Here is a 20,991-nt window from a genome sequence, read left to right on the forward strand (position 1 = left end):
AATTCCTTAACAAAACAACTTAAACATGCATAAAACAAATAATAACGACCCAATACTTCTAAAAACCAGTACATATGTGAACGTTTACCATACCCACATCAAAATTAAACACAATATTCATATGCATAGACGGAAGACCTTAATCACATGCTACTACCAACAACCAACATTAACATCATCATGATTATATACGCATGTATCACTACCCTTTTGAAAGCCACATAATAAACATTTAACATGCCAACATATTTCATACCAAATCCGTTTCAACAAGTTTCACCACGTCTTACACATGTTTCCACACATCTCACTTCCTTTCACATGATTCAACCATTCAAGTTCCACATGCCACACACACGCATCGAAAAGACTCACAACAAATTCCCCCCGGTGACCGGCTTGAGATTGTGAGGGCCATAGTGCGACTTCGGGACGTCTCCCAAGTCTTTGCGGTAGCTCCAAACAACTCTCCCGGGTTCATTTTATTTAGACTCTCTAAGTTCATTGAGTTCATTAGTTTTAGGTGCCGGAATCGTCGGCTCTGATACCACTTTGTAACACCCCCTCATACCAAGGTACCTTGCCAAGGACTACCCTAGCATGAAAGGTCATTACCATCTCGGTTTCCCGAGGTTAGTATATCAAAGTTACAAATTCCAAACAACATTTATTAAAGTATAAAAGTTAAAGATTACATTATCTCGGACCAACTCAAAATAAACGTACAATGTCTCAATACAAATGAAATCCAAGACATCTAAACTCATAACAACGGAAGCTAGACTTGACGTGATGACTCCCCATGACTGTCCCATAGCTAAACATCCGCAGACACTGTCACAATCCGCTCACCATCCCGAATGGATCACCGCAGTTTTACAAAACAACAACACGGGGTCGGTTCTACTCAATCAATATAAGACAACAACAAGACAACCGGTGACCATCGATCTCACACAAGAATCGACTACACACCGAAATGTGTAGCCCGCCGGATTACCCATCGCAACAGTAATCCTCGCCGCCGTGGGTGACCGCAGCCCATCCCCACCTAGTCCGGCTCATCAACGAGCGACTAACAATCCCTGTCCCTTAATGTGCACATCCCCTCCCGTGGCGGGTTCCACGGAGGGCGAACTAGGGTGTGAAGCCACTCCCGCAAGTGACTCCACCACAATCACAATCACATGACATTACGACCATCTCAATCCCCTCACACCAACATCGTCACAACAATCTCCATACTCCGATGATCAACAGATAACAATAATCACAACAAACATGTCTTACAAAGAACAAGAACCGAGTAGGAAACCCTACCTTTTCGCAATCCGCTTACGCCGCAATCAACCATACAAATGCATAACAAATACAACATCGTCACCTACAACAACAATCACATAGTTCCAATCACTAACTGCAAAACCCCATTTCCCCCAATTCATGATTAAAGGCAAACCCTAGAATTAAACACCAACAATCATGGGAATAAAGACTTACCAACGAAAGGATGAATGATTGAATGCGATTGCTAAGATTGTCCATACATACACAAAGGAGAGATTGGGAGTGATTAGAGCGTCGTACGTTTGATTAGATTTTGTAAAATGATGTTTTAGAAACTGTTTATCGAATAAATAACCCCTAACTACTCCCGCATCAAACCGCTGAAATAACACTCGACGAACCGGATACTCGGTCGAGTATAGAGCATACTCGGCCGAGTATCCTCTACTCGGTCGAGTATTCATCATACTCGACCGAGTATTCCTCGGCTTTCAAGCCAAACATAACATGCACTTAGCACTACTCGGCCGAGTAGGCTCTACTCGGTCGAGTACTTAGCTTAATAAAATCCGTAGTATTACAATCTTCCCCCCTTAAAAGAACTTCGTCCCCGAAGTTCCAACCCAACCTATAAAACGTGGACATTTAACACTAACTCCACAAACCACTCTTCCTTCCACAACATGGCTCAGGATATCGTCTCAACTATAGCATAGGCTCCCAATACTGACTCCATAACATTACCAAATAACCACAATATAATGTTGCCAACCTTGTCTCACTTCCATAACACTCAATAGCACTCAATCCACAAAAGAAGATCAACCGTCAAAACGGAATGTTACAGGTGATTAAAATAAGATAAAGTATGAGTATTGTGGGCTATTGTTGTGGGGTGAGGTGATTAAAATAAGAATAAAATTTTACTAAATAAGGAAAGGGGAGAGTTATATGAATAGACGAAAAAAGAAATGGGGAGAGTTATTATGAATAGGAGGTACAAATCAGGCTCCCGGCAAAAAAAAACACAAAAGGGAAAACTGAAAAAAAGGTAGAAAATACTCCAATTTTATATACCCGTATGACTAAATTCATGTTAATTGCACCATATATGTCAAAATAACCCCTGAAAAGTCCCTAATTGAATTTCTTCTACCCATCTCTACCTCTTCCTTAATACTAAAACCTCATTATTTAAGCTTTATCTAAGTAAAAGAATGGAGCTTAGCAGCCCGCCTACGACCTATTATAAGAAGACTGAGAATGTCATTACGGTTTCGTGCGATACCACCGCCTGAACACTATAAAGTTATACGGAACGATATTCAATTACACTGGTGGCAATACCATCAACAGTCGGTTTAATTCCGGCAATAGATCCATTAATTAATATTATTTCAAACATTTTGAACAAAAATTTTGATTGTATTATTTCGGTTGCGGGTTTTGGTAATGGTAACGTGTTCTTGCATCGAGTTCCCGGTGTTGATTTCAATGGGGTGGGATGATTGGTTACTGCGTGGTTATCGTCGGCGGTTGGTGGACTCGGCGGTAAGTGGTGGTTGTAGCCTGTAGGTTGTCGTTTTCAGCCAATGACAATACGGCATATTTATTTTTATTTTGTATTTTGGGTTCTTAATACTGTATGAAGTGAAGTATTGAGAGCTTGCCACATCATCAATGCTTAAATTTTAGATGGCCATATCAGCAGTTTTTTGGAAGATTAATATATAGTATGATGTATTATGGAATGTCATATTCACAATATGACACTATTATATTCACTTTGAATTCAGTGAATATGATAGTGTAATTTGATGAATATGTATTATGTGGTGTCATATTCACAATATGACACTATCATATTCACTTTGAGCTCGGTGAATATGATAGTATAATTTGATGAATATGAGAGATTTATTGTCATATTCACTCAATGACCTTATTATATTCATTTTGATTTCAGTGAATATGGTGGTTTAATTTAATGACTAGGAATTATTAACTTCGTAAATTTGAGTACGACCAAATGAAACTATATATTTGATGAATTTTATATGATTTTAAAATTGATAAGTTGATTAATTTGGAAAAGAAAAAGAAACGTACAATGAACAAGTAGTGGGTAGTTATTCATGTATTGGGTAGTTAACTATTTTTCTTTTTATTTTCTTTTTTAATTTTTTTTATAACTTTTATGGGAGTATCCTACTCCCTACTCCTGGGAGTAGGATATAATTTGCCATCAATCTTTCTTTGCCTCTTTGGCAGATACGATGCCAAAGCTTGGGAGTAGAGCCCAAATTGTATCTCAGCTCCCATTAATTTCTTGTACACATTTTGTTTATTCTTAATAAAAATTCCTGTTTTTATAATAATAATAATAATAATAATAATAATAATAATAATAGTAATAATAATAATAATAGTCTATCTATCCATCCATATACAACCATAAAAGAAAACCACTTGACACTTGGCAATCCTTCGTGACTTTTTTCCTGCCTAAAAATTTTCTTTACTATTATTTTATTGATGGGTCCCAAACATATTAATATATTGGGTAAAATCTCTTTTCAAAATATTTTATTTGTATAATAATTAATTATTAATAACAAATCCATATATTTCATTTGATGAGGTAATTATATTGTATTGTTTTTAACTATAGAAAAATCCTCATAACAAATGTGAACCTAGCTTTGTACATATTTACATAAGAGTATCCCATAATATTGGCTTTTTTATTCACCTAAAAAAAAAGAGTTATACTGATCTTTAAAGAGTGGGAAAGCGAGAGATTGGGTATTACAAAAGAGTTGTCAACCAGTTTTGGTGTCATTTCCACGAAAACAAGATAACGAAACAAGATCCCTTGAATATGCTTTGGAGTTTCCAGAAAATGATGAATTGAAATTCACAAAAATGGTCGATTGGCTAGAGAATGCAACCGGTCATGCATTATAGCAAGAATTTGGTAAAGTAACCCGAAGTCAGAATATACTAAATAATTTAACTAAAATTTAAAAAATCTTAACAATAGTAAAACTAGTGAATAATGATTAATTATAATATTTAGTAATTTATTTTGATTTCTTTGGATGGTATCGTGTTAGATTGGACATCGGTTAGCTAGACTTCAATACCGTAGTAAATATGATTAAACGTTGTTAGATGAATCCTGTGACTATGATCATTTTGTATTTACGGACAATCAAACATCATTTGTATAAGCTACTGCAATGAATCTCGTGTGTCAGCCCGTCGTGCCTTCCCCCAAAATTGGCCCAGTCCAGGCACGGATATTGGGCTTCTCGGGTCGTGTCGTACCAGACCCATTGATCCAAACCCACGCCGCGGCCCGGGGCACGACCATTTTCGTGCTCGAGCCGTGCCTAGCCCATTAATAACTACAATAGTACTATGACGTCTATGAGTGCTTAAGTCTCGACGGACAGAACCATCAACAGTTCAACATCAACGACTACTTCAACGTAGAGGTGATCATGGGCCGGGCCAATGCGGGCTTGGGCCGGGCCTTTCTAACAAAAGCGGCCCATTTGTATGGGTCGGGCCAAATACGTGGGCTTATTTAGCAAGCCTAAACCCGACCCTTATGGGCTAATGCGGGCTTTTAGGCCTAATATAAATAGGCTTTTTCGGGCCCTAAAATTTTCGACTTACCCTAGGAAATAATTAGCGTAATACCTTCAGTTACAACTTTTATAACATACATAATGTATAAAATTGTACAAAATATGATGAAATCCATATGAATTGCTCTCTATAATAAAATAAAAACAAACATCGCCACTTTAGAATGCTTAATCATGCATTCGTGGATATGATTTATGTTATGCATACTTTGTTTTATAAATCTAAAAAAATATACTTGAGTTTGTAAAGAGTTGGGTATAACTTTAACGCTACTTTAATAGGTTCTATTAGAAAAAAAAAATTATTATTAATAAATATGGGCCGGGTCGGGCCAAAATTTGGGCCAAACGCTTGGCCTAAACCCGGCCCCAAGATATTTTGGGCCTTTTTAGGCCGGCTCATGGGCTTTTTTGGGCCAAAACTAAAGGCTTAAGCCCTTCCAAAAAGCGGGTCGGGCTGGGTAGGGTCAATGGGCTTGGGCCATTTGATCAGCTCTACTTCAACGGGCCATTCTTCGGGTCGGGCCTGCCTGGTGCATGTCGGGCTCCACCGTGCCTCGGCACGAATATTGGAATAAATTTTCGTCGGAGCCCGTCTCAGGCACAGTCACGATGTGCCCGTGCTTCCTCGATTTTCTCGACGGGCCGTATCGTGCCATGCCGCCCCCCAGGCCACCAGCCCGCAGCTTCTATGCCAACTTTAGTTGTGGCTCATTTGAAAAATAATAATTTAAAAAAAAAAAAAATCTATATATATATCACACAAATTCAAACTCTTTATCGAATCAAACAACTGACGACAGGTAATCTTCTCGTCGACTCTTGAAGTTGTTTTGTTTCAATACCCAGTTCTAATTGCATTAATTTCTAGTCAAGTTATTTTGTTTTAATTTAATTCCCCAATTCTGAAACCCTAGAATGTAGTTGTATTTTTCTATTCAAATTCTTTTGTTTGACGCAAAACCCCCAATTTCGAACCCTAAAATCTAATTGCGTTAATTACTTCCAAGTTATTTTTTTAATCCCCAAATATTGAACCCTAGAATCTAATTGCAATTCAACTTATTTTGTTATCTAATCGTCTCAGACATTTCCCCCTTTCGGTCAATTTACGGAAATAACTAGTACAGAGGTTAGCTGTAGATTCTTATTTTGCTCAATAATTATCCTTAATTAATTTAATGGACTGATAACTTAGGTATCGTTAGAAGTTGGATGATATGCCGAAGAATCGACAGACTGATATTGATGATTTTGCCTGTGGTAATCTTGTGGGAACTTTGTATGGACCTGAAGAGTATCTTACTGAAAGGCAGAAACGCTTTCGCCGGATGAATTATGATGAATACTTTAATTACGAGAAGAAAGTTGACGAATCAGAGGTAGCCTACTTATTATTTACTTCTGTTAACTGGAGTTAATATATGTTGCAACTTCGAACCTAACTTTTTATTTCTCGTGTATTCATGTTAAAGGGGTTTGATGTTGATGGGTGCACTGGTGTTATGACTGGACGGATTACCCCGCTTGGTCAAGGTGGTCGTGAGTGGAAGGTGGCTGAGGTCGTTGCACAGTTTGCTGGACGGAAACAGGGAGAAGCAATGGTAATTACCATGTATGCTTTAAAATGTTAATTTTACTTGTCTGTTTCAGACATACAGCTACCGTGGTTTTGTAACTGGAAACTATTTGATAGATATTAGTTTGATGCTGCAATACTGGCGAAACATGGTAGCCAGACGCGGTTTGATTTTTGTAAAGAGTAGTAAATACGGAGTATATGACAGACAACACACTATTTGTTTCTCCAGGACATGACTTATTAGTGTGCCATGCTGCATTGTATATCATCTAATTATGTATATATGTTGACTTGTTAATAGGGCATAACCATCGAGTTTGTACGTCTCACGAAAGCCAACATCCAGACTGTTGCGGGACTTCTATATTATCTCACTTTCGTCGCCACCACTACAGATAAAACAGAGAAAACTTACAGAGCTAAGGTTTGGAGTAGACCTATTACATGGGAGTGTAAAATACTTCTCTTTCTTGACGGAAATAATGGGAAAAAAGACTTAACAGTGAGAACCAAGGCAGATAAAATGGCACGTGGCAAACGCAAGAGAGGTACTGCAGAGGAAGAGTATATAACGTTTAGTTTACTAGGCTATTTCGGGTAGGTATCTCAGAAATTTTGTATCCGTCAAGTTTGGCCATTCATGAAACTATTATACGTATTATACCTTTCTCTATGATTTCAGAGGTCAAAGTTTTTGTTTTGTTTTTTTCATTATATTTCTTTTTAGCGAGCCTGTTGAAGTGCCTGATAACCCGACTATTGCTCCCGACCCTGACCAACTTCAGAAAGATGGCTGTGATCTTTTTGCGTATGCAACTCTTTTTCAAAAATTAGTATTTTTCTCTTCTCTATGATTCTCCATAGAGGTTATCTCATAACGTGTATAATTTTTCTAATGCAGGAAGGAGCTTAAGAAGCAAAACCCTCACTTGACAGATGACCAGGTTACATCTGTTTTCCTTGATCTTGTTATAGAGAATCTTCCTCGAAATATGTTATTGTAGCTCGTCTTATATTGTTACCATATTCCATCAGGCTGCGATGAGTGCGTCAAGCAAATGGGAGCTGCTTGGGTACTGTGTAAGTTTCTCTTTGCTGATAGTACTAATATTTCTCTAGTTCTTACTGTATATTGTATGTCTGACATGTGGTTTTTGTGTATGAGTCGGCATTGTGTACGAGGGTATTCATTCTGTCTGAGTTTGATTTTAATGATTTCAGGATAAAGCTCCCTTTCTGAAGGAAGCTAGGAAGATGTTTGAGAGACAATATCCCCAATATTATCGTGATACTAAGTAATGAAGCGAGAAGATTTTCAGGTTGTACTGGTTTATGTGATAATATATTATATCGATAATTATAACCTTTAGTTAAGTACAGTTGGAGCCATACATGCCCTTTTCAGGTGTAACATATTTGTGCTTGGAATTTTCTGAATTCGATGTCACACGAAATGGCAAACTTTTTGCTTTCTTGAATACTGGATGTGAAGCAATGTCATTCTGATTTCCATGTGGTCTTACTTCCTCTTTCCTTACCCTCACCGGCACATTTGTTGATCATCACTGACACATTTGTTGATCACCCCCGGGTGATTCCTAGTTCCTAAATATAGAATGGAATTTATTACTAATTTAATCTGTTTTCCATGTTTATTCTGCCAGGATTTTTTATTGACTTAATGCAAAGCTTCCGAAGGATGTGAAATCTGGTGGTATTGTCGGGTATTTTGGAGGTGTGCAACAAAACAAGTTTGGTGGCAAAAATGGGATAGATTATGACATTGTTTCATTAGGTTTGTTTCCGAAGGTTTGTATAAATGTTTCGATTATTGTCAGATTGATCTTAAAGTATCTGTTGGTCTTGTGTCATCCACTGAATCTGTCGTCGTGTTGTCGCACTACTGTCATGGCCACCATTTTCAATAGCACTTAGCAATTGGTGGTGATGGTGGAACAATAGTCTGGCGTAAAAGGGTTTTTGTTAAGAGCGATTTTTTCCCTTTTTATGCTTTAGATGCAGGAGGGTAACATTTGAGCTTAGTATTAATGAGTTAGATTACATCTGGATCACTTTAACATATGAATTACTTAATTTTGATGATATACAATTTTTAGTTCGTTTACTTTATATTTGTACAATATGTCGACTTTAATTTTTGATTTGCCAGAGGTGGGATGGGTAGTGCACTTCTGTTACAATTTTGTGATTGTTTAGATTCAATGGTAACTTGGTAACGATGTGGTTAACAATGTGGTGGTAGCGCACCAAATATTGTACCATGGTTCGACTATTTCCCAGAGGGATGCTTGGATTGTTCTTACGGTCAAGCGTCATCAAAATCTAAGTGTCTACGTTATCGACCACAGCTTCATAGTCTATGCAGATTCAGTGGCAAGTTTAAATTTCAGTCCATGAGAAGCTGGATGTACTCCAGTTGGTCAATGAAACGCCATGCATAGCGGCATAGATGTTTTTTCGACTTACTCCTATATGCGCTACTCTGAACTTCATCGTTTCATTGAAGCATGATGTCATCATTTGCATTCGGATGGTGTCAACACAATTACCCAATTCTTAACTTCAATTAGGAATTTGGAAAAGTTGATATGGGTACTGTGTAAGTTCAATCTTTGCTTAGTGTTTCCAGGATTCCATCTGAGCAAGGGTACAAATGCCGGTGTGAATATCTATTGCGGGTGACCAATTGACCACTGTTGACAACTTGGCTGCTATTAGTAAGAAAGCATGGTTGTTTTGGAGCACAATTTCTCTCCATTTCCTAAAAAGAAATGGAGAGGCAAGTTCTTATTAATGGTCCGAATCGCATCTTGGCAAAATCTAACGGTTCTCAATTTACGCATAAAAGTAAGGGAAAAATGGGAGTGGAAGGGATAATTATTAATAAAATAGATTGTAAGAGGAAATTGAGAGAAAGAAAATGGAGAGGATCCAAATCCGTTGTTTTGCTATGGGCTGCCTACGCTAGATGTTCCAGAACAGTGGCCTTTGATTCCAAATAATTCCTCAAGCTAGTAAATTTGGCACAATTGCCATTTAGGCAATCAGTACTCTCCATTTATTTACCAATGTATGATTTTTCCTACCAAGAATCTCTAAGAATCTGGGTGTGAAGTCAATCTTGGCTTGTAAACGGTACAAACACGCCTTTAGAGTAACCATGAACCAGGATAATAAATTTAGTACCGACGCCTTACTAATAAATTTACTAGCAACATGACTCATGAGGGTTGGGAACAATGTCTCTAGCAAGTTTAAGAGCAGGCTTGAAATGAGAGTAATTATTATTGGAGTAATATAAGCTAAAATAAGAAAAAATTGAAGGAGATTGGTGGTTTGGGGTGGTTATGAAGAGTGGAAAGAGGAGGTGAAGGAGGAACTATTATAGTCATTGTTGTCAGAATTCCGATTCGATCCTATGATTCTACGATTTTACGATCTAAAGACGCTTGGCCGATCCCAGATCTTACGATTCTATCATGGTTGTAGAATCTTACGATCTTATTCGTTTGAAAATTTCTAAAGGTATGATCATAATACGATCTTACGATCCTACGATCCGGTTTTATAATAAAAAAATAAATATATGTTTTATATAATGACATTGGAATATCCGAATGTTCTATAAGTTGTACAAACATGTTCATAACAATGATACAAAAATTATTAATCATCAATAATTTATAGATAAATAATATTAAATATGTTTGATCTTCAATTTTATGTTTTACCAAATAAAAAATTATGTTTAGTTAGTTTGTAGAATCTTACAATCGATCCTACGATCTGATTCTACCGATTCGATTCTACCTACTCCATCGATCCAACGTAGAATCCTGATCCTGACAACATTGAATATAGTAGTTGTGAGACAATGACCCATGAGGGTTGGGAATAATGTCTCTAGCAAGTTTAAGAGCATGCTTGGAATGAGAGTAATTATTACTGGAGTAATATAAGCTAAAATAAGAAGAAATGGAAGGAGAATAGTGGTTTTTGGTGGTTGTAGAGAGTGGAAAGAGGAGGTGAGGGAGAAACTATTATAGTAGTTGTGAGTAGAGATGGCAACGGATCCTGGACCCTATCCAGATCCGGACCCTTATGGGTAGGATATAGATCCTATTTTTTCGGACCCCGTGGATATAGGTAGGATATGGATCCACTTATTTGAAAATGGATCTGGATATGGATCTGGAAAATTTGGATCCGCCGGATATGGGTCGGATATGGATCCAACGTTGGTGTGGCGGATATGGATCTGGATCCTATCGGACCCTACCCAGATCCGGTCTATTGTCATCCCTACTAACATTACACAAACACAGTACACACGTTGTAAGTTAGAGATGCAACCGATCCTATCCAGATCCGCGGATCCGGACCCTGATGGGTAGGATATAGATCCTAATTTTTCGGACCCCGTGGATATGGGTTGGATATGGATCCACTTATTTGAAATGGATCTGGATATGGCTCTGGAAAATTTGGATCCACCGGATATGGGTCGGATATGGATCCAACGTTAGTGTGGCGAATATGGATATGGATCCTATCGGACCCTACCCAGATCCGGCCCATTGCCATTCCTAATTGTGAGACAATGAGTGAAAGAATGAGTGAGTAGTGTAGAAGAGATGAAAGTGAGAATGGAGGGATAAGATGTTGAAGTAGAGATCAAGGGATGTTATTTGATGAACAATATTCATAGCTACAGTGCAAGAAGTTCAAACTTTTATAAGCGGAAGGATTGTTGATAAAAAAAGTCACTCCCTCCGTAACAATTATTTGTTTATGTTTTGTGATTAAAAAATATTTTAATTAAAGGTAAATAAATTATTAAGACGAAAGAAATATGAATAACATTTTGTAATCATTTTTCTCTCTTTTTCAACCATGCAATAATATCACTCATTTCTTACTGAATACTACCTCGTTGAACACTTGTAAGAATTGGCTCTGCTCAAATAATTCGACTCAACAACGTAACTCGAATATGACAAAGAGCCGAATTGACCCAATCCCAGCTAAACTTGGCAAGAACCCTGCTAATCTAGAAATGACCCAAAACCTCCAAAGGGAGCGAACAAGTAATGTCGTAAAGTAAACCTCGAAAAAAATCAAAAATTTTAGTTAAGAAATTCGAATTTTTCAATGTCCACTGGGGGCGAGTGCCCCTACTAAACCACCACCACCACACCCCCCAGTGGGATAGAGTCATTTATGGACTTTACGCTATTTTGAGACGAATTATTTGAGCCGAGCTAATTCTTACAAGTGTTCAAGGAGGTAGTATTTCGATAAAGAAATTAGTGATATACTATATTATTGCAGGGTTGAAAAAGAGAGAAAAATGATTATAAAATGTGATTTTCTATTTCCTGATAATTTGAATACTCCCTACATAATATTTTAAATTTTTAATCAGCTAATCTGGCTATAAACAGATATATCCGTCTATAGCTAAAGACGGGTCAAATGGCTTGAAAGTTGTAACACTTTTTGTCCCCACCACTCCACTTGTTGCTTGTCATATTAGAAATGTGATATTGTATCTGACCCGTCTTTAATTATAGACGAATATATGCCGTCTATAATGAGATTTTGTGATTTTTAATATACCCCGCAATGGAAATGAGAGGTTTTTAAATGCTAAGTCTGTCTCGAAAATCATCACGAATCAAAGAAAGGTCTTTGGTGCCGAGATGGGTAGAGGTGGCAATTGGGTCACTCGGGTCGGTTACGGGTCGGGTCAAAGCGGGTCGGGTCATATCGGGTTCGGGTTAACAGCGGGCCGGGTCGGTTACGATTGATGTCGGGTCATCTTTGGGTAGGGTCATCAGCGGGTGGCAAGTTGGGTCGGGTCAATATCGGGTCGCGGGTCGGGTTGGAAAAAGTAAGGATGTTCTCGGTTATCGGGTCGGGTTGGTTCGGTTTCGGGTCACCCAATTTTTTGATTGTATCGGGTTTCAGGCGGATCATGTCGGGTTCTTCGGACCGGGTCAGCTTTACAGCTCTAGTGATGGGCCACAAAACACAAGTACGAGTCAGGTCTTTGTAATTTTCTAAGGCTATGTACTTACGTATGTTGTTCATATCCGTTTATTTACGAACTACGGACGGGGCGACCCGAGTTCACTGAAACGGGTTGCCCACTTGCCCGTGAAAATCTCTAATGCTCTATATATACATTAGATTACTCCTTTTCTTTTATTTACTAGTGTGTAACCCGTGCAAAATGCACGGGTATAATCAATGTTTATGTATAACAAATAGGGAAATGGTAAATTAACAACTATTATAAATTTTATACTCCGTAATAGTTTGTTAAAATGGATAAATAAATCATTAAAGTAAATGTTTGGAGAATTATTTTAACAATTAATTATCTTTTTTTATAGTTATGCCCACAATGATAGGTAGATTTGGTAATTGGTTTGTTCCAATTCTAATAGGTGAATTTAACATGGTATTTTCACAAAATTAACATTTAACTAATACGGGATTATCCTCAATGTACTTAAAATTGACATTGTTTTAACATACAACTTTTGATCATTTTTAAGCTTATGACCATACGAAATAGGTCACTACTACTATCTTCTCTAAAGAGCTTGATAAGTGACCCAGATAGAACTTAAAATTCACAGAAACAGATTATATGAGCATAATTAATTACATAAACATAATGTCAGTAGCAACAATTTCGACAATCCTATCGGTACAATGATCAACCCAAACCCGAGAAGAATAGTCCAATAGCATGTAGTGTGCCATACAATGTGTCGTCTTATATTACATGCCCGTTTAATAAAAACAAAACTTAATGACTCAAAGTACAACATTAAGCCTAATATTTCCTCTACCACAACTCCGAAGTAGTTTGACGGGGTCTCATTAGCCTTGAGTTATAAGCACAAATGAGTCCGACTCCGCAATAAGAAAATGAATGCCCATATGCATCGCCATCTTTAGCGCATTGCCTTAGCTTTCGCAACATCAGCGCTTCATTGATCTCTCACATGCTGCACCGCGGCCCTCCAACCACACCATTGTGCTTGCGGATAATGATGTCGAGCCCATTCCCCTTGTCATCCATTCACGCAACATCAGTATTAAGCTTCCATACACCTTCCGGTGGAGGGTTCCACTTAGCTGCAACCTCAACCCGCTTGTTCTTTACCCCACTACCCATCTCATTACACACCTCGCTGCATGATCGACTACCACTCACGGGTCTTTAGCAACACCCCCATGAAACACATTATTGCGGTCATTCCATACTCTCCACGCCACCATAGTTAAGCGACTGAATTCACTCAAATTCCTCTGCTAAATTCTGAACTCACCCAATCCTCTACACATATTTGTGTATAGAGTTATCGTAGTACTTTACCTAATATTAGACGCAGTGAGTGACTTATTAAGCTTGAGCAGCAAGAAATATACAAAAGATAACATAATCCATCAAGACCAAATTATTAATTGCTCCATCACTGTCAAATATTATAGCAAAAAAATTAAAGTAACATCCTAGAAAGTACAGTAATGCCTTAATTCTTTATTCAATATCAATAACTTTGTTTTATCAAAAGTCAAGCAAAGCCTAAAACTAAAGAAAAATATATACTTGCATGTCTATTAGGTTGTTATGTAAGCTAGGTGAAACAAAATATAATAAAATTACCACTATAGGATCGGAGTGTGGACATATCATTATCTAATAACTAAGATAAGCTATATGATAGCACAAATCAAAGTTGAATTATGTTTACCTCAAGCTGAACGGCGTTTACAATGCTTGTATGGTAAATTAATGGTCTTTAGATAAATTCCACTTTACTATCAAACCGTCCTACACTCCTACTCAAAACTTGTTGCTGCTCTTCAGTGTCATTAACCTGGGTTCAATCAAACTACAAATTGAGGATTACAAAATAATTAGGAAAAAAACATATTCTCTGTTGCAAATAATTTCAGTATCAACTAAATAAAGGGTCTTTATATTTCACTTTGAATCACCATAATACAAAACCTATAATAAGAAACATAAACCTGAAATCGAGCACAACAAAGACATCGAGTTGAAGCTAATCTTCAGAATGAACTATTAGATTTTGAAATCAAGCACAGATTGACGTACGACGGTGCTTAATCCCTCAACAAAGAACTCATATACCTTTCTAGATACTTTTTTTCAGAAAATAAACAAACACCGTAAGTTACTGTCTCATAAAAATAGAGAACATGATTTGTAGTATGTTTAAGAATCTTGTATTGAAGGCATGTCCAATTAATCCCTTCAATCTGATAGCAAACACTTCTCTTTTTATTATAGAAGAGTGAATAGATTTAGAGACATAGATGCTCATCATTTAGGTGAATACCTCTTTATATCTTCTCCAAGTTATATATACATGTTTCATCAAAACACAAAGTTAAGCATATGCTCCGTAGTATATAAGACCTCTTCTGTAGCCTACATATTTGATCACAAACAAAAAAATGCAAAGAGCTAAGATGATAATATCAAGCTATATATAAATCCCGCAAATATAAATGATTCATCGATTGACAGCCCAAATAGCATGAATTTATAAGCACGTAATGGTTTATTTAATAGCAAGGCTACAAATTATGCAAACAAATCAGGTAGAGTGGAGTAAGATATAAAGTACTCCCTCCGTCCCGGTCATTTGTTGTCCTTTGGTTTTGGCACAAAGACCAAGGAAAGGGGGAAGGGGCCAATTACTAAATGACATGTGGAATAAATTGAATGTGAATGATCAAATTACTCATCAAATTAATTCTTAAAATAGAAAGGACAACAAATGACTGAGACACCCCAAAATGGAAAAGGACAACAAATGACCGGGACAGAGGGAGTACAACTTAAGAGACTTGACAGTGAGTACCATCAATCTTAATTCCGATGAGACAAATTCCTAAAAATTCTTTAAAAAATAAATATCTCTTTGGTTCAACCAAAAAGAGAAAGTTTTTGTCTACAATTACATGAAAGTATTTGGGAAGGATTCGTAAAAAAAAGGGCTATGATAACAAATTACTGAAATGAATATTTCTCAACAACAAAAAAAAAACTACTGAAATGAATATGGAAAAGTAAATTACTCTTATATGGTAAGCTAACTGGTGATGGTTGGTAACTCGTGGATGATAACATCGAATCCCAAAAAAGGTAGATGATAACATCGAATCCCAAAAAAGTATTGCAATGCAAAGTTGTGGGTCATGGTTCTGGCACATTGGATGCAGTTGGGGTCTGATGGCGTGAAATGGTAGTTGTATTTGCATCGATCAAAAGATTGTCAACACTCTAAACAGTTATTGTATATAGCAGTAGTGGTGAACTGGTGATTATTTGAATATCCACCAATGCATATTACAGAGTACTGATTACTGATTTACTGATCTCTGTAAGAGATTCAAACCCCAATTTGGATCAAGTTTAGCAACAAATTACAATACTAATGTAATTCGTCAATTTCCATGGATGAACTCAGCATGCAATTTATAGGCGGAAAAGTAACGCCCCGCTGATTCTTGTTTTCAGATGAAAATTGTACTAATGCCCCACGAAATCAAACAAATAATTAACTATAAAATCAAATGAAGAAAATAATGACAGAGAAATATATAGGGAGGAAAAGGGGTGCTACCTCCAAAGTCGGAGTTTGCAATTATGAAGTTGGTTGCGACCATGATCTAAACAACAGTATAGTGAAAATAACAGTAACAGCCAACTAATCAAAATTCTGCAATTTACAGAATAAGCAAACAATATGATTAAAGTGTGATTAATTTAGTTCATAAAATTAACAGACCATAACACTTGATTTCTTCTGATCACAGACATCGATTTCACCCATAATAATCAAATATCTAGACAGATAGTTCACCTTCCTAAAACGAATACAAAATACCATATTAAAAAAAAAAAAAAAAAAAAAAACTACATCGCAAATAGAAATATATGAAGTTGCTAGATAATAATAATAATAAGAAGAAGAAACAATTTGATAATAACAAATACATATCAATGTTATCATCAAACAATTTGCTCAGCTCCCTTATTCATTGATTCGGAAATACCTGACATAACAATTTATATACTCCGTAACATTAAAAGTTGACACTGGCACAAACTCTAGTGAAACCTCTGCGAAATGATAATAACAAATATATCACTGCTACAAATTTTGCTAGTCTGATTCTGTCTTAAATTTTGCTAATATAATTTCGTCTTAAACAATTAGCATCTGACAATAACTTCAACTTATCAACAATTTATATTCAATAACATCATGCAAATTTAGTCATAAAATCAATTCACCAAAATTTAAGATTAGTTGAAAACCCAAATCAATTATTAAATCCAAATTTCTATTCTAATTAACTTGTAACCTGTAGTATTGTTGCTACTAAAATCAAATTTAAAATGATAAAGGAAGTAAAAGGAGAAGAAGATATTACCATTTTTTTTAAACAATGAAATTGGGGGAAAAAAAAAGATGGGCTCATGCTATCGTCTCTAGCAGTATGACAACGAAAGTGATCGACGGCGGCGAGGGAGACGCCGGCTAAGGACTCTTGATAACGATTTAAAAATTAACGAAGACGTTAGGGAACTCCATAGTTGGGCGGTGCACTTGAGTCATGGTGGTGAGTTAGAATAATGGAGAAGACAAAAGATGGCCAATTGATGAAGGATAATGAAATGGTAATGACGGTGGAGGTTTTTTTATTTTTCTTTTTTGGATAGTGGGTAGTTAAAGATGAGGGACCAATTATCATATGAAGGAAAAGGATAGTGGGTTAACCGTTAATGGGCTACTGCCTGCTGGGTAGTTTCTACTACGTATTTCGCGAGTACATTGTTGTACATAGTATACGGTATTTCTATGCTGGATTAACAACAGGGCGACACATCAGCGTAGTGGCTGTCGCTTTAATATATTAAATGATTATTATTATTATTATTATTTAATTAATCGCTAGTTGATTGTCTCTCGAACTCGCCGACCAGCGACACAGGTAATCTCCGAAACTCCTATGGACCTCTGACTACCAGTAAATTGTGTATTTTACTCCGTTTTTTTACCCAGAAAGAATCCCCAAATTCCGAAACCCTAGAATTTAATTGCATAATTTTGTATTTACTTTCTCGCTTTCGCTATCTGTTCCCGTTTGCTTTTGCTTCTCTTACTTCTCTCAATTGAGAAGGAAGCGGAACTAAGGGTAATTAAACTTCAATTTACGTCACTAACAGTAATAATTAGTATAATCATTCAATGAATTGTTCGTTTTTGTTCATAATTTTGTTTGGTAGAATCATTGTTCTTATGATTCAAATTAATTAGGGTTTCCAAAATACTTGTTTGTCCTGCAATTTCTTTTGTAATTGAGCCTATGTCTAACAATTATTATATTCGTTTCTGTTTCGGTTCTCGATCTCTGTATGGTCCTATTTTATTAATTACTCCGTATTTGATTTCATTTAATTCATTTTTTTTTTGCTGTAAATGGAGCCCCGATCATCTGATGACGAATGTTTCTCACTTAAAGTTTATTTTACACAAGTAAATGAATGTGTTAATAGATATACACGGAGTTTTACTTGTAGAGGTTAGCTGTAAATTCTTGAATCAGTTTTATTTTGCGCTATGATCATCCTTATAAATTTTGAAGAACTGATAACATAGGTATCGTTAGAAGGTGGATGATATGGTGAAGAAGGTCCGACAGTCTGATATTGATGATTTTGCCGTTGGTCATCTTAAGGGAACTTTGTATGGACCGGAAAAGGATCTGGATGATAAGCAGAAACCCTTCCGCCGGATGAATTATGAAGAATACTTGAAATATGAGAAGAAAGTGGACGAGTCAGAGGTTCCCTACTTATTATTTACCCTTTTCCCTTGTTAACTATTTAAATTGCAACTTTGAACCTAATTTTTTTCCTCATGTATTCATTCATGGTAAAGGGGTTTGATGTTGATGGGTGCACTGGTGTTATGACTGGGCGGATAACCCCGCTTCCTCGTGGTCGTGAGTGGAAGATAGCTGAGGTCGTTGCACAGTATGCTGGATGGAAGCAAGGAGAAGCCATGGTAATTACCATATACTCTACTTCATATGCTTTAAAATGTCTTTTTACTTGAGGAGTTTCTAGTTGTAACTTGTAACTGTTTCAGACAAACAGCTATGGTTCTGTAACTGGAAACTTCATGATATAAATTAGTTTGATGATCTGATATTGGCCAAACATGAGTAGCGAGACGTGGTTTGAAGTTTGTAAAGAGTAATATAATTTGACAACAATCATTATTTGTTCGTATTCGATATATTCGTATTGGATATAAATTGCCTATTCTGTTTTTTTTTTTTTGAATATTTATATTATCACCTTTATTTATTTCGTCGCACTATTTGTTTCTCCCATGACCTGACTTAGAAGCTCATTTATTCGTGTGCCATGCTACATAGTATTTCATCTAATAATGTATTTATGCTGACTTGTTAATAGGGCATCACCATTGAGTTTGTACGTCTCGTGAAAGCCAACATCCAGACTGTTGCAGGATCTATATATTATCTCATTTTTGTGGCCACCACTACAGATAAAACAGAGAAAACTTACAGAGCCAAGGTTTGGAGTAGACCTATTACATGGGAGTGTAAAATACTTCTCTTTCTTGAGGGAAGTGAGGGGAAAAAAGACATAACGGTGAGAACCAAGGCAGATAAAATGGCACGTGGCAAACGCAAGAGAGGTACTGAGGAGGAAGAGTATATAACGTTCAGTTTACTAAGCTATTTCGGGTAGGCATCTCAGAAGTTTTGTATCTGTCAACTTTGGCCATTCATGAAACTTGATACCTATTGTACCTTTCCCTATGATTTCAGAGATCAAAGTTTATTAGTTTTTTAATCATATTTATTTTCAGCGAGCCTGTTAGATTGCCTCGGGCGCCGACTATTGCACCTGACCCTGAACAACTTCAGAAAGATGGCTGCGGTCTATTGGCGTATGCAACTCTTTTTCAAAAATTAGTATTTTTCTCTTCTCTATGATTCTCCATAGATGTTATCTCGTAACGTGTATAATTTTTCTAATGCAGGAAGGCGCTTAAGAAGCAAAACCCTCACTGGACAGATGACCAGGTTACATCTGTTTTCCTTGATCTTGTTATCGAGAATCTTCCCCGAAATATTTATTGTAGCTCGTCTTATATTGTTATCATATTCTATCAGGCTGCGAGGAGTGCGTCAAGCAAATGGAGTCTGTTTAGGTACCCTGTAAGTATCTCTACTTCTTACCGTATATTGTATGTCACCATGGAATGGGTTTTTCTGTTTCTGTTAGGAATGATTTATTTCTAGGTCCTACATGTGGTATTTGTGTATGAGGGTATTCTGCTGATTTTGATCTTAATGATTTCAGGAAAAGGCTCAATTTTTGGATGAAGCTTGGAAGATGTTTGAGAGACAATATCCTCAATATTATCCTAATACTAAGTAATCAAGCGAAGGATATTAAGTAATCAAGCGAAGGTTTTCATGTGATAATGTATTATATAGATTATATTATCTTTAATTAAGGACTGTTGGAGCGATATGTGCTCTTTTCATGTGTTACATAGAGCCAATAACGTTAAGACTTGAGGAGGACAATTAGCTTGCTTGGTTTCTTTTGTGAAAAGACCTAATTTTAATCTTCGAAACATTGTTTGCACTTGTGTTTTTCGTGCATTTTTCTTTCCTTGATTGTGAATTTAACATTATGCTGAACATAGTTTGCACGAAACAAGAGTCTGGGGGTGTTTAAACGTCCAACGTGCTTTATGTCCTGTTAAATTCATTGGTTAATTTGGGAAATGGATCCTCTCCATTTCCTTTCTCTCCATTTCCTCTCACAATCTATTTAAATAATAATTACCCCTTCATTCTCATTTCTTCTTTATTTTTATGCGTAAATTTATAACCGTTAGATGTTGCCAAAATATGATCCAGACCATTCATAGGAACTTGCCTCTCCATTTTTTTTTAGGAAATGGAGAGAAATTGGGCTCGTTAATTTGGTTCACTCTTTGCTTAGTGTCTCCAGGATTCCATCTGAGCAAGGGTACAAATGCCACCACTTGTTCACTCCAATGTATCGGTGTGAATGTATATTGCGGGTGACCTATTTGACCATTGTTGATGACTTGGCTTTTTTTTTTCAACAATGAAGGAAGGTATACCTACATAATGTTCGGGCATGCAATGCCCTTATTAGACTCATAAGTAAACAACACAACGATACAAATATTAAACACTAGCAAAAGACAATGTCGGGTAATAAAATCAGGTTGGTGGAGTACGAAAAAGTGGGGTACGAAAAAGTGGTGGAATGACGATGGCGTGGTGTACTTACGCCACAAGAGT

The 20,991-nt window shown here is 36.7% G+C and overlaps 2 protein-coding genes and 1 long non-coding RNA gene across 11 annotated transcripts; 2 read left to right on the forward strand and 1 right to left on the reverse strand.

Moving 5' to 3' along the window:
* Positions 1 to 5,660: 5,660 nt before the first annotated feature.
* Positions 5,661 to 8,625, forward strand: LOC141596390 (uncharacterized). Of its 2 annotated transcripts, XM_074416521.1 has the most exons (9): positions 5,661 to 5,746; positions 6,142 to 6,325; positions 6,419 to 6,547; positions 6,827 to 7,122; positions 7,253 to 7,333; positions 7,427 to 7,469; positions 7,561 to 7,605; positions 7,747 to 7,844; positions 8,190 to 8,625. In XM_074416521.1, exons 2-8 carry the CDS (start codon positions 6,164 to 6,166, stop codon positions 7,822 to 7,824), a joined length of 834 nt encoding a protein of 277 aa, XP_074272622.1. In that variant the 5' UTR covers positions 5,661 to 5,746; positions 6,142 to 6,163; the 3' UTR covers positions 7,825 to 7,844; positions 8,190 to 8,625. The 2 variants fall into 2 exon arrangements, with proteins under 2 accessions (XP_074272622.1, XP_074272623.1); XM_074416522.1 differs by lacking the exon at positions 7,253 to 7,333.
* A 4,580-nt stretch (positions 8,626 to 13,205) lies between these two features.
* On the reverse strand, positions 13,206 to 17,339 carry LOC141596387 (uncharacterized). 7 transcript variants are annotated; one of them, XR_012522466.1, is made up of 5 exons: positions 17,038 to 17,339; positions 16,224 to 16,319; positions 14,931 to 15,022; positions 14,319 to 14,444; positions 13,206 to 13,939 (listed from the first exon to the last, which is right to left on the reverse strand). It is a non-coding gene; the product is annotated as an uncharacterized LOC141596387 (long non-coding RNA). The 7 variants fall into 7 exon arrangements; XR_012522465.1 differs by having other exon boundaries at positions 14,319 to 14,459; XR_012522470.1 differs by lacking the exon at positions 16,224 to 16,319 and having other exon boundaries at positions 14,319 to 14,459.
* A 150-nt stretch (positions 17,340 to 17,489) lies between these two features.
* LOC141596388 (uncharacterized) lies at positions 17,490 to 20,299 on the forward strand. Of its 2 annotated transcripts, none has more exons than XM_074416519.1 (8): positions 17,490 to 17,598; positions 18,267 to 18,453; positions 18,549 to 18,674; positions 19,091 to 19,386; positions 19,512 to 19,592; positions 19,686 to 19,728; positions 19,819 to 19,863; positions 20,009 to 20,299. In XM_074416519.1, exons 2-8 carry the CDS (start codon positions 18,289 to 18,291, stop codon positions 20,084 to 20,086), a joined length of 834 nt encoding a protein of 277 aa, XP_074272620.1. In that variant the 5' UTR covers positions 17,490 to 17,598; positions 18,267 to 18,288; the 3' UTR covers positions 20,087 to 20,299. The 2 variants fall into 2 exon arrangements, with proteins under 2 accessions (XP_074272620.1, XP_074272621.1); XM_074416520.1 differs by having other exon boundaries at positions 17,582 to 17,802.
* The last annotated feature ends 692 nt before the right edge of the window (positions 20,300 to 20,991 follow it).

Source organism: Silene latifolia, chromosome 8 (assembly GCF_048544455.1).
Source record: "Silene latifolia isolate original U9 population chromosome 8, ASM4854445v1, whole genome shotgun sequence".
In the NCBI taxonomy this organism is placed as follows: Eukaryota; Viridiplantae; Streptophyta; class Magnoliopsida; order Caryophyllales; family Caryophyllaceae; genus Silene; species Silene latifolia.